We start from the raw sequence: 13,817 nt of genomic DNA, 5'->3' as shown, positions 1-13,817 counted from the left end.
CGCCGTATGGTAGAATTTCTTATGGAGGTACTTGACATAAATTAAATTAGTGACCATAAGCGAGTCTGATTAAACAGGTAATTTAATAGCTTATAAGGGTTCCATAGGATTTCTTAAGGCGTCAACGACCACATTAGCATTCCCTGGATAATACTTGATGTCACAGTCATAGTCTTTAATCATATCTAACCATCTTCTCTGTCTCATATTCAGCTCTTTCTGCTTGAAGAAGTACTTCAAACTCTTATGGTTTGAATAGTGCACTTAGTACCATACAAGTAATGTCTCCAGATTTTGAGGGCATGTACTATAGCTGCTAACTCTAAGTCATGCATCGTGTATGTGCTTTCCTGAATCTTCAACTGTCTGGACACATATGCTATGACCTTCCCTCGTTGCATCAACACACAACCTAACCCACGATGCGAGGCATCAGTACAAACTACTAAATCCTCATTACCATCTGGTAGGACGAGGATTGTAGCCTGTGTTAGTCTTTTCTTCAATTCTTCAAATGCTTCTTCCTGGTACTTACCCCAATTGAACACTATAGTCTTTCGGGTCATACCGGTCAACGGTGCGGCTACCTTGGAGAAACCTTTAATGAATCTCCTATAATAGCCAGCCAACCCTAAGAAACTGCGTATTTAGGTTGGGTTTTGTGGAGTCTTCCAACTCTTTATCGCTTCAATCTTTGCTGAGTCATAGTAATCCCTTCAGGATTGATTATGTGACCTAGAAACTGTACCTCTCGCTGCCAAAACGCGCACTTTGAAAACTTAGCATAAAGTTTCTCCTTCTTCAAAACTTCTAGTACTTCTCTCAGATGCTTGGCATGTTCAGACTCACTCTTCGAATAAATCAATATGTTGTCAATGAAAACAACAACTGACTTGTCTTAACATCGACCGACATACCCTATTCATCATATCCATAAATGCTGCGGGAGCATTCGCTAGACCAAACAACATCACGAGTAACTCGTAGTGCCTCTATCGCGTCCGAAACGGTGTCTTAGGGATGTCTACCTCCTTTACCTTCAATTGATGGAAACCCGATCTGCGGTCTATCCTTGAGAACCAGCTTGCACCGTGTAATTGATCAAACAAACCATCAATCTGAGGCAACGGATATCTATTCTTCACCGTAAGCTTATTTAGCTCGCGATAGTCTATACACATTCTCATGCTTCCGTCTTTCTTCTTAACAAATAACATTGGCGCACCCCATAGGGAAACACTCGGCCTTATAAAACCTTTATCGAGGAGTTCTTGCAGTTGGGATATTAGTTCTTTCATCTCTGACGGCGCCTGACGGTAAGGTGCTTTCGCCGCGAGCTGTGCTCCTAGTATTATTTCTATCTGGAATTCTACCTCTCGTTCTTGTGGTAACGCCGGAAGGTCCTCAAGGAAACTTCAGGATAGTCACACACCATAGAAACATATTTCACTTCTTTCGTCTCGGCCGTAGCTTTGACAATGTACGCCCGGTAGGCACTTCACCTTTGATTTAACAAACCTTCTGCTTTTATCATCGAAATGACGTTAAGCCCCAAACTTTCCTTATCACCATAAACCGCCACTGTGTCACCATCCAAAGACCTCATTTTATCATTCTACTCTTACACAATATCTGAGTCTGGAACTCAGACAACCAATCTATTCCCAAAACCACATCGAACCCTCCTAAAGTCATCACATACAAGGTAGCAGGGAACTCATGTCCCTCTAACTCTTTGACATTCATAATTCTAACTGAAGTCTCACTAGCGGTCTCAACCGTAAAAGTATTAGGCACACGACAACTCATCTTAGCTACCTTACAAAACAACGTATCTACAAAACTCCTATTCGCACCTGAATCAAGCAACACTGAAGCGGAAATACCGTTTACTAGAAATGTACCTGTCACGACGTCGGGGATCTGCCTGACCTGTTCCTGGGTTAGCATGTAGGCTCTGGTGTTTGGCCTGGCCTGGTTCGCCCCTTTCTTACCGCTTCCTCCAACCTCATTAGCAGTGCACACCCTTGCCATATGGCCAGTCTTACCACACTTGTAACAAACATGCTCACTGTTACAATCACAGGAGTGGTGCCCTGTTTTCCCACACTTATAGCAAGTGTTCACCCCTACGCCCCACTTACACTCTCCATCGTGCATCTTCCCACAAGTCTTGCATGGCTTATTTTCCCACACCGTTTTCGTCTTATCCTTAGGATTCAACATCTATGTACGGGTCGCTTAGCAGGAGCAACCCATTTCTTCCCCTTCTTCTCTTCCATCACCATATCGTCCACCACCAGGTCATCATAAACCATTTTTGTGAGGTTAAAAACAGAATCAAAAGTAGCTGGCCTAATAGTCATGACTAGTGTGCGGGCGTCTTGTGGAAGTCCTCTTATGTAACACTTGATTCTTTTTGCTTCATTGTGTTCACCATGTCGGGCACCAACCTGGACATGTGATTGAATTCAGTAATATACTCCTGGTGTGTCATTCTTCCCGCCTTTAGATTCAAAAGCCATATCTCAACCCTTTCAACTTCCGTATTAGCACAGAATCGCTTCATAACAATTTCCCTCAAGTCGTCCCACCTCATAGCCTTGATCTCTGCAGGGGTCTTTCTTTGCTTAATAGTCTCCCACCAAAACCTGGCTTCTTCACCAAACGACTGGGTAGCATAGCCCACCGCTTGATCGGGATGAGACTCACAAATTCGGATAATCTTGTCCATTGAGGTTATCCATTGGAGAGTAGTGATTGCAACTCCCATACAAGTCAGCTTCGGTGGGTCACAACCCTTGAACGACTTGTGTTGTACCCACCTCGGCCCCTCTTCCCTTCATCGATTTTCATAAACCGAACTTCAATTGACTCCTGATTCTTAGTCTCATCATCCCTCTATCACTTCCCCCTGTCTTCTCAATGGCCCTTACATGGCTTTCAGCCAACTTATCCGATTGGAGATTCTTCACTACAGCAGCTACAGCTTGGGTAATGGCAAATTGAACAGCAGGATCAAGTTGATACCCTTCTTCTCGCTCAGTTACACTTATTTCATCTCCTGTTTCAGTAACCGGTTCTTCAGAGGGTACCAGGTTAACACGTGTCCTACCACGGCGTCACGTGAGACCTCCCTGTCCAGTAACCTTTCTTACGCCAGCTGTAACATCTCGGATTTTTTGAACTCATATTCGTTTACACATAACCCGATCCGGGAACATTTTCGGATCTTTATTATTAATCAAATTAAACTTTTGTAAGTATTCTTTAATATATTTTCAATTGTATCCCTTAAAGTTCCTTGAATTGGCATTTCTTGTTTTAAACTTTAAAATAATAAAAAATTAGGCATTTTATAAACTACAGGGGCCTATATTGCTAAAAACCCAAAGATTTCCTTCCTCCCTCCTAAGGCTCTGCGCGACCAGCCAAGGGTCTCACCATCGTGCGATGCGGTGACAAACCTGATCAGATTACATGCACGATATTGTTTCCTAGTTCGTTTTTAGCATCCAAATCGCTTATTTTTGGCATAAATCGAGTGAATTAAGGTCCGAGAAAGGGAATATAACTAAAATACATGTCCATATTCATTACCCCTTGATCAAGCACGAAATTTACTACATATAATATTGATTTTGTCATTAAACGCTTATTCAGTTTCCTAAACGAGTAAATATATTAAATATGGTTCGTTTTTGCTTATTCTATATAAGCAACACTTATAATCTCTGCCACAATCTTCCCTAAACTCTAAATAATCATTCCCCAGCCTTCATATGCCTCTGCTCATCATAAACTTCTTCGGTTTTGCTTATTTGTTGAAGATTTACTCATAAACGGTTGACTTTGCTTGCTTGTGGACCTTTGACTCATCTTCTTGATTGATCCTTTTACTTTCCTCCGGGTAAATTGTAAACTAAGATTTATCTCGTTCGTTTATCATATTTATTAATCACTTGCCTTTAATCTAAGGTGAGTTTTGTCATTCCCCTATTTTAATAAATTTTCTAAAACGTTTTGGGGACATATGTGTATTTTATATATATATCTCAAAAATTAGCAAACATATAATTGGGTGTGATTGATCAAATATACTTGTTATGTGTTTACTTGTTTATGTGAACATTCGCATTCGGAGAGGTCCAACATATCTCCTTGTATAGGGTTCTCATTACTATTTATCCGCACCCAATTCGCTTGGCAACGGTCTTATTATTATTTACTCATGGCGCCCGATTCGCTTGGTAATGGTTAATTGACAACTTATTTGGTCATGGTTTAATTTAATTATCGCACTTATTACGTTTTGCTTATTTCTTTTATTTTTTATATTAATATTATTTCATTGCAAAAACTGGTGATAAACTCACTCAATATGTGTTATTGACAATCTATGTTTTCTACGCATATGCAGGTTACCATTAATTGAAGTTGAAGTATGGACACCTTGAAAGACCTTAGTATTTTAATGAAACAATTATTATTTAAATCTTGATTGGATTATGATGTGTGAAAAGTATGTATAATATTATAACCAAGTTTTACCGAATTCACCTAAAAACCACACAATCGGCAAGTGTACCGGTCATTATGTAGCTAGCAAGTAAGAATGGATATCGAACCTAGGACCTAAAATGATTACTAATATAGACTTTCTTTTGATTTTTAGATTTTTTTTCTTTTTAAATATTAATTAAACTAAATTACTTAACTAATTAAAACTTAAACTAAAAACAAAACTTTAATAAAAATTGGGTTTTAACCAAATGCGAGAAACGACTACCTAGGTAACGGAATCCTACTAGTTAAATTAATAGCTAACGAACTTGACTTGGTTGAAAAACAATATCTAAAAAATTATGACACTAAAGACCACTAAAGTACGCTAGATTGCCTCCCGGCCTCACCAACGACACCTTAGAACTCTAATGACATGTGAAGCTCAATTGTTAAAGGTTTGGATCACCTCCCGGTTTCACCTTACCTAATAATACTATGGTATCCCAAAATCCAAATCACCTCCCGGTCTCTTAGAATACAATATATTAATATAAAGGGGGTATTTTTAATTAATTTGAACACGACTTTTATCACAATAATCTAAAGGGACCTAGGCTAACTCACTCCCGTGCAATTAGTACCCAAACCCACAAAAGACAAAGATGACACAACACTAAATTGCCTCCCAGCCTCTCTAGAGATAGAATAATAAAATCTAATCCGCTCTCTATAATTATTCCTACGATTCTTTCGACCATAATCCGCAAACAAGTTGAAAACACAAAGTAGACAACCTAATCATGTATTTAACAATCACCAATGACTATCAAACACAGGTGGAATAAATATTAAAGCAAAAATTGGATTCAATTACGCATATATATCATGAACAAACCAATTAAAAACTTTACCAAAGCATTAAATCAACCAACGTCAAATAAAAATTCGTCAAACGATTAATCTAACATAGTACTCAACCAAAACATAGGTAGTTCAAAATTCTTAGCTACTCATAGCAATAATAAATGAAAACATTCAATTGTATTCATGACAATAATTATAAAGAACGAAATTTATAAAGAAAATAATAGTAATAATTTCAAACCAATGGTCTCCACCAAAACTCAGTAGCACTTCCTCCTAGGATTCTGTTATGCCCTTTTTCTTCTTTTACCTTGACAACATCCTCAGAAATTTGCACCGTAGCCAACTCTGTAGGGTTCTACTTTCCTTATCTAGCGGCCCCCCTAATATACTAATAATATGCCGCCTCACTTAATAGGCCTCGTAACCGTCTGTTATGTTAAAGTTTACCAAAAACCCATACAACCTCTAGCCCGTTCCTTCTTTAGTTGTTTGTGGGCCCCCACTCTTTTCTCCTGCATAAAATTCCACGTCCAACATATCAATTTCAACAATAATTGTTGAACTCGATTTCTAATAATTATTGGAGAGTCACAATTACTTTCAATTTATTATTAAAGTTATATTAATAAAGTCAACTATTTGAACTTATTATTTCTACAATCAATCACTTATAAAAAATGTATTAATATTTGATAAACAATTAATATACAAACATAAGTACCTAAATCGCACCCATCACATCTAAATATGAACCCGTTAACGAAGTTTTTAATAAAACAATCATAAAATTACTCAAAAATGTAGGAAATATTAATATAAAATTATCTATAATTAAGACCGCATCAAATATCCTCACACTTAAATCTTTTTCATCCCTGGAAAATATACCTGCACAGGATCATAACCGATATCTAAAATATAAACCCACAACTCTTGAATTTTCTTTTATTTTCGATATTCAAAAAATATCAAACACATTTATCGCGATTTTCAATATACTTATCCGCTTTAAACCCTGACAACTACACAGCTGTCCACCTATCGGAATTGGCCTAATAAGATAAATCTGGTCGATTGCCAGTATTTTTGTCCACCTAAACCCATGCCCTTTAATACTTACCGAGACAAGTAAGATGTGACAAGTTTATTAGTTTATATGATCTAGTGGCGCACATAATTAAGAACAATTTCGCACGGTTTTACTGGACCAAGCCACCCCAAGTTGACTTAAACCTTTTATCTAGTTGATCAAAACATGTTATGCCAATATAAGAACAGCTAAGGACGATCAAGGATATTGTTTGTCCACCTAAGCTTAAGCATTAAGGTCTACCTGACAGCCATTAGATACGATTAAGGTATGTATTAAGTAACTAACTAGTAAGTGTTCCCCACTACATGACATACCCCCGTTATCAAGCAACACCCAAAGTCCATTTCCATGGATTAGTATGCACGAATTCATCTGTAGGGCTTACATATGACGTGTCCCTTGTGTCCGTTTCTTAATGGTATTAGGACGCAAGCAAGGGGACCCCATATGACTAACAGCGTGGATGATCAAGTCAGTAGTGTATTTGTACTTTGAAGTACGGGATGATCATGTTTAATGACTTATGAGTGGCAGAAAAACTGCGAGTTTGCTCTTTGAGCTCTTTTAATATTCATAAATCCACCTAGGAGATATGAATACCCAGATGATATACTGCATAAAGACCCATGGTCTCCGAACCCCGGAGCATCCCATCAATACAGGATTTAAGGTTATAAAACCATACGCCTATGAAGTGTTAACCACTAAAACTAGAAGTATGAAATTTATGTTTATATTACATGCTACTTAGGCATACCCTAACGTTAAACCTACCCAAGCATCGTATGGTTAGTCTATTTAGATTTCTATAAAATTTTTAATTTTTATGATCAACATAAACATAAGGCTTGAGTATGGCCCGACCTTTCATCCCATTTTCTATAGTCTAATATGTATCCCACTAAAAATCAAGCAATTTAAGTTCAATTAAGTCTACAAGCATACTGTCCTTTCATTCTTAAGGGGCTAAGCCTACTGACACATCAAATACAGAGTCTACCTGTTTGGTTACATCCCAGTATATGTGTTGATCTAAAAATTTTCAAGAGTGTCAAAATTCATCGGTAAATTAATATCATCTCCTGTTAAATGCAGAAAACAATTTCAAGGAATTTTTTTTTATTTTTTTTTATTATTATTATTTTTTACATTTAAAAAAAAAATTTTTAAGAAAAACACCAGTTTCCCATCCCCACACTTAAAATCTACATTGTCCCCAATGTAGGAATAGAAAATGACAAAAAATAAAAGAGAATTAAAATCTAAAACAAGTAAAGTGGAACAGACTCCCCTGGTAATGATGCAATTCTCTTCACAAGTCTTGTTCCTAGGCGGCCGTATAGCATTTCATTCGCGGCCGCAGCTTCTGGGTGTCCTCTACAATATGATAGGCTCGGAAAAATCCTCATCCAAATGGAGATTGAGTACAAACGAGAAAATCCAATCCTTCAAAATAAAACTCAAAACAACCTAAAGCAGACATCAAACAGACTCTAAGGACTAAAATAGTCTCAAAGAAAAATAAAATAAAATAAAGAAGAATAAAAATAAAAGTAAAAAATGCAACTAAGTTTTATACAACTCTGCGACTCGGGTGAAGTCCCGAGTGTGCTCTCATCCTCTACTCTCTAGGCAGATCAAGGTAGATCGCCTCCTCCTCGCGATCACCAAGTGGACCTCCAACATAATGCTTCAGTCTATGCCCATTCACTTTCCAAGAATGTCCATCATCAGCCTCTATCTTGACCGCTCCATACGGAAATGCCTCCTTCACAACAAACGGACCAGCCTATCGGGATTTCAATTTACCCGGAAACAACTTTAACCGGGAATTATATAGAAGAATCTTATCCCCACACTTAAACTCTTTGGGCCCCTTAATATGTTTATCTTGAAGTTCCTTTGTCCGCTCCTTATACCCCCAACTTCTCTCGTATGCTTCGTTCCGTAGCTCCTCTACCTCATGAATTTGAAGATAACGACTCTTTCCCGTCGCAGATAAATCAAGATTTATGACTCTTAAAGCCCAATACGCACAATGCTCTAACTCAACAGGAAGATGGCACGCCTTTCCATAAACTAGCCGAAAGGGAGTGGTCCCGATAGGCGTTTTAAATGCAGTACGAAAGGCCCAGAGTGCATCATCTAACTTTTCAGCCCAGTCCGCTCGACTGTTCCACTGTTTTCTCTAAAATCCTCTTAATGCCACGATTGGGGTTTTCCACTTGACCGCTAGTCTAAGGATAGTAGGCTGTAGAAAGTCGATGGGTGACCCCATAACGTTTCAGAACCTTATCCATCTGAGCATTACAAAAGTGGGTACCCCGATCACTGATCAGGGCCTTAGGAGTGCCGAATCGAGCAAAGAGTTTCCGAAGGAATCCCACTACAACCCGTGCGTCATTTCTGTACGGCCTGAGCCTCCACCCATTTCGACACGTAGTCAACAGCAACGAGGATGTATATGTTCCCTCTAGACATAGGGAACGGACCCATAAAATCAATGCCCCATATATTGAAGATCTCAACCACCTGGATGGGGTTTTGGGGCATCTCATTTCGGGATGAGATGTTGCCGGCTCTCTGACACACGTCACACGAACAAACAAACTCATGCGCATTTTGAAGCCAATAGAATCCAGCTCAAACACGCGTTTGGCGGTATAAGTCGCACCGAAATGGCCACCGGTCGGGCCCTCATGACAATGTCGAAGAATACTGTGACCCTCATCACCAAAAACACATCGACGAATCACCTGATCTGCACCAATATGGAATAAGTACGGATCCTCCCAAATGTAGAACTTGATATCTGCAAAGAACTTCTTCTTTTGCTGATATGTCAGTCCATGAACTAACTCACCAGAGGATAGATAATTAGCAAGATCAGCAAACCATGGAAACCCCTCTTCACTCGCTTTTAAGTACAACATAGTCTCACCCGGGAAATCATCACCAATACCCTGTTCTCGGGTCTCATCCATGTCGGAATTTTCTAGCCGTGATAAGTGGTCAGCAGCGACATTTTCAGCCCCTCTTTTATCTTTAATTTCTATATCGAACTTCTGAAGCAGAAGGATCCAACGAAGGAGTCGGGGCTTCGCATCTTTCTTAGCGAACAGGTAATGCAGAGCCGCATGATCAGAGAATATGATAGTCTTAGAAAGCATGAGATATGAACGAAATTTATCGCACGCAAAAACAACCGCAAGAAGTTCATTCTTTGTCGTGGTGTAATTCTCTTGAGCATCGTTAAGGGTCTTGCTAGCGTATAGATGGGATGGAAATGCTTCTCTCGACGCTGCCCTAACACGGCTCCAACAGGAAAGTCGCTTGCATCGCACATGATCTCAAACGGAAGAGTCCAATTAGGAGCAACAAGAATAGGAGCACTCACTAACCTCTCCTTAATCAACTCAAAGTCCCTCAAACACTCCTCACTAAAATTAAACGGCCTATCTTTCTCTAGAAGTTGGGTCGTCGGATGGGAAATCTTCAAAAAGTCTTTAATAAATCGGTGATAGAACCCCGCATGACCTAAGAAACTACGAATAGACTTCACAGAAGTGGGCTGTGGAAGTTTGGAAATGGTGTCTACCTTAGCTCTATCGACCTCAATCCCTGCACTAGAAATCTTATGACCTAAAACAATACCCTCACGAACCATAAAATGACATTTCTCCCAATTAAGCATAAGATTCGTCTCTTCACACCTAGCGAGCACTCGATCTAAGTTACGCAGACAATCATCGAAGGAATTCCCAAAGACAGAAAAATCATCCATAAATACCTCCATGGAATCCTCGATCAACTCATGGAAAATGGCCAACATGCACCGCTGAAATGTAGCAGGAGCGTTACACAATCCAAATGGCATGCGTCGGTACGCGAATGTACCAAAGGGACATGTAAATGTGGTCTTCTCCTGATCTCCCGGGGCGATGGGGATCTGGAAATAACCGGAAAAGCCATCAAGGAAACAATAGAACTTCTTCCCTGACAAACGCTCAAGCATCTGATCGATGAATGGAAGCGGGAAATGGTCCTTTTGTGTGGCCTCGTTAAGTCTGCGGTAGTCGATGCAAACTCGCCACCCTGTCACAGTCCGTGTCGGTATGAGTTCATTCTTTTCATTCTTGATAACTGTCATACCGCCCTTTTTAGGGACCACCTGGACTGGGCTAACCCATGCGGAGTCAGAGATCGGAAAAATCAAACCAGCGTCGAGTAACTTAATAACCTCCTTTTTAACAACCTCCTGCATGTTTGGTTTAAGCCTCCTCTGCGGCTGCACCACAGGTTTAAACTCGTCTTCCAAAAAGATTTTATGCGTGCAAAACGACGGGTTTATACCTTTGATATCCATAAGCTTCCATGCGATGGCATGCTTATGAGATATCAGAACAACTATCAACTTCTCATTCTCTTCTGTCTCCAAACTCGAAGAGATGATGACGTGAAGTTGAGACCCCTCCCCTAAAAAAAAGCATACTCGAGATGAGATGGTAAATCTTTCAGCTCTAAGGATGGGGAGTTCTCAACAGATGGTTTTTCGATCAGAAACTCTCTCTCTTCAACCGCTAGGACATCAGAAAAAATCTGGGAACTCATAATCGGCTCGTGTCCTCCTGACTCAGGCAACTGCTGCTCCTGATCAAAATCAAATACTGTCATCTCGACTAACTGATTCTCCACATCGATGATCTGAGTGTCGGATGTGTCTCTCTCGCAGAACTTCGTAAGATAATCGCCTACATGCGTCATGAAAGTGTCGATAAAGTAGAGAGTGTCATCCTGCTGCTGAGTATGTCTTATGGATTTCTGTACGTCGAATGTGATCGTGTCATCATGAACTCGAAGAGTCATTTTGCCATCGGCAACATCAATGAGAGCACGTGCGGTGGCTAAGAATGGACGGCCGAGGATGAGCGGAACGTTCGAGTCCTCATCTATATCGAGAATGACAAAATCGATCGAGAAGATGAATTTGTCCACCTGCACCAACATGTTCTCTACAATGCCCCTTGGGAACTTCACAGATCGGTCTTCCAGCTGGATGCTCATTCGGGTGGGAAGCAGCCCTCCCACGTTAAGTTTGGCAAACACAGAGTAGGGCATGAGGTTAATGCTTGCACCGAGGTCGGCCAAAGAATTACTTACATTAAGATTACCAATCAAGCAAGGAATGGTAAAGCTGCCCAAATCTGTCATCTTCCTAGGAAGCTTGTTCTGTATGGCGTCAGAACACTCCTCACTAAGAGTAACAGTCGAAAGCTCCTCGAGTTTCTTCTTATTAGTGAGCAAATCTTTAAGAAACTTGGCGTGTTTTGGCATGTTTGCAAGAGCTTCGATAAACGGAATGTTCACATGGAGCTTCTTAAGCATGTCAAGAAATCCAGGGTATTGCTCCGAATCATTCTTCCTCACCAGACGACCGGGGTATGGTGGTTTTGGTTTATAGACGCGCATCGGTTCCTGCTCAACCTGCTTCTCCTTCTCAACTAACGCACCACCTGACTGTGAGGTACTTGCTGGGTCTCGCCTTCGGTTCACCTTGTCAGGTGGCGTCTCTAACTCTAACTCCTCATCGACTTCCTCCTCCTCTCTTGGTGCGCTGCTAATAACTCCTCTCCCACTTCGGGTGGTCACTGCCTTGGCATGAGCATTTGGAAATGGTTTAAAATAGGTAGGACCGGGATTAGGGACGGTGTCACTAGGAAGACTCCCCGAGGGTCGTTGATCAATCTTTGCGGAAAACTCACCAAACTTGGCCTCAAGATTCTGAAATGCGACCTGTTTCCCCTTCATAAACGTCTCATGCTGCAAAGAGTGGATATTGTGTTGGCCTGATTTTGTAAGAGCTGATTTAACAATTGAGATTGATTAGCCAATAGCTCCTCGATCTTGGAAGTATTATGTGGCACAGGAGCAGCATCTGGGGCGGGTTCTTGGAATAGATTTTGGCGTTGCTGATAACTGGAGTTACCTGCTCGCCAATTAGAGTTATTGTTTCGCCACCCGGAATTGACGGAACGGTTTTGATTAGTAAGAAAATCTACCTCCTCCAGAGAATCAACGGGACAATCGGCTGTCTCGTGATTTTTGTGACAAATCTCGCACTTTTGTTGCAACTTTAAATCTCTAACCTCCTTCGTCAACTCCTCCAATTGTGCCGACAGTCTCGCATTCTGATCAACATGATGCAATCCACGGGATGATGCGATGGCAGCGGCCTTGGCAGCCAAAACGGACCTTCTACTTGGTGTATGCTGGTCTGCCAACGCTATGCTCTCGAACATTTCTTCAGCCTCCTTTATGGTGAGCTTATCGAGCATGCTTCCTCCGGTGGCGGTATTGAACCGCTGTTGAGTTTCGGGGGTAAGGCCATTATAGAATTTTTCAACGATAGCCCAATCGGATAGGCCATGTCGAGGACAACGGTTTAGAAGAGTTTGGAAACGCTCCCACGCAGAAAAATAGGATTCATCGGGGTCCATGTGAAACGAATGGATTTGCTCGCGGAGACGTCCGACCTTTGATGGAGGGAAATATTTTCTTAGGAACTTTGATTGAAAGTCGGCCCATGTGGCGATTGAGGCGTTTGGCAAAGATTCGAACCATGATGCAGCACGACCGGAAAGTGAGAATGGAAACAACTTAAGATGAATGACGTCGGACGATATATTATTAATATTAAACGTTTCGCAGATCCGAACGAATCGGGACAGGTGTCCCGGAGCATCTTCGTCATCCAAGCCGTAGAACTGAGCAGAATTGGTGATGGAATTCATGACATGAGAGGGAATTTGCCAGTTTTGGTTATTAGTCGCAGCTGGTCGGACGATTGCAGATCGGGCTCCCACGATGCCATCATTGGCTTAGCATGAACGGTCTGTCTCGATGGTGGTGGAACGGCGTCCTCCATATCTATTCTAGGAGTAGAGACGCGTACCTGGATGTCGGGTATAGAACTAACGCTTCCTCTAAGCTTCTTAAGCCTCTCGCTAAGATCTCTCTCGGGTTCTTCTGATGAAGAATACGGAGGCGGTCCTTGCGAACGAGTATGGTGCATAAACTAAAAATTATTTAAAAAATTTGATTATTTATTTTATTTTATTTTTTTTTAATTTTTTTTAAAGAAACCAAACCTAAAGGTACAAATAGCAAGTAAAGGCACCTAAAGGCAATTAAAAAGCAAATAAACAAATAAACAGATCAGATAATCAACTCGGTTTAAACAAAGAATTTACTAGTGTTCCCGGCAACGACGCCAAAAACTTGATGTGTGAAAAGTATGTATAATATTATAACCAAGTTTTACCGAATTCACCTAAAAACCACACGATCGGCA

General features: G+C 40.7%; 1 protein-coding gene across 1 annotated transcript; it reads right to left on the bottom strand.

Moving 5' to 3' along the window:
- Positions 1–10,942: 10,942 nt before the first annotated feature.
- Positions 10,943–13,257, bottom strand: LOC143564004 (uncharacterized). The gene is made up of 3 exons (XM_077051410.1): positions 12,313–13,257; positions 11,713–12,211; positions 10,943–11,217 (listed from the first exon to the last, which is right to left on the bottom strand). The coding sequence occupies exons 1-3, from the start codon at positions 13,255–13,257 to the stop codon at positions 10,943–10,945; spliced, it is 1,719 nt and encodes a 572-aa protein (XP_076907525.1).
- Between the last annotated feature and the right edge of the window lie 560 nt (positions 13,258–13,817).

Source organism: Bidens hawaiensis, unplaced genomic scaffold (assembly GCF_021521415.1).
Source record: "Bidens hawaiensis isolate Kalapana, Puna unplaced genomic scaffold, B.hawaiensis_p1.1 tig00001206_1, whole genome shotgun sequence".
NCBI classification, from domain to species: Eukaryota; Viridiplantae; Streptophyta; class Magnoliopsida; order Asterales; family Asteraceae; genus Bidens; species Bidens hawaiensis.
Note: the sequence above shows the minus strand (reverse complement) of the source record. Positions and strands in the feature narration are given on the sequence as shown.

Excerpts from the sequence above, each read along its gene's own strand:
- LOC143564004 (XM_077051410.1), bottom strand. The coding sequence starts at position 13,257 with ATGAATTCCATCACCAATTCTGCTCAGTTCTACGGCTTGGATGACGAA. Across the intron at positions 12,212-12,312 it reads ATCAGCTCTTACAAAATCAG|ATTGATCAACGACCCTCGGG; the intron begins GCCAACACAATA and ends TTTTCCGCAAAG. Across the intron at positions 11,218-11,712 it reads TGTTACTCTTAGTGAGGAGT|GCGATTATCTTACGAAGTTC; the intron begins GTTCTGACGCCA and ends TGACGCATGTAG.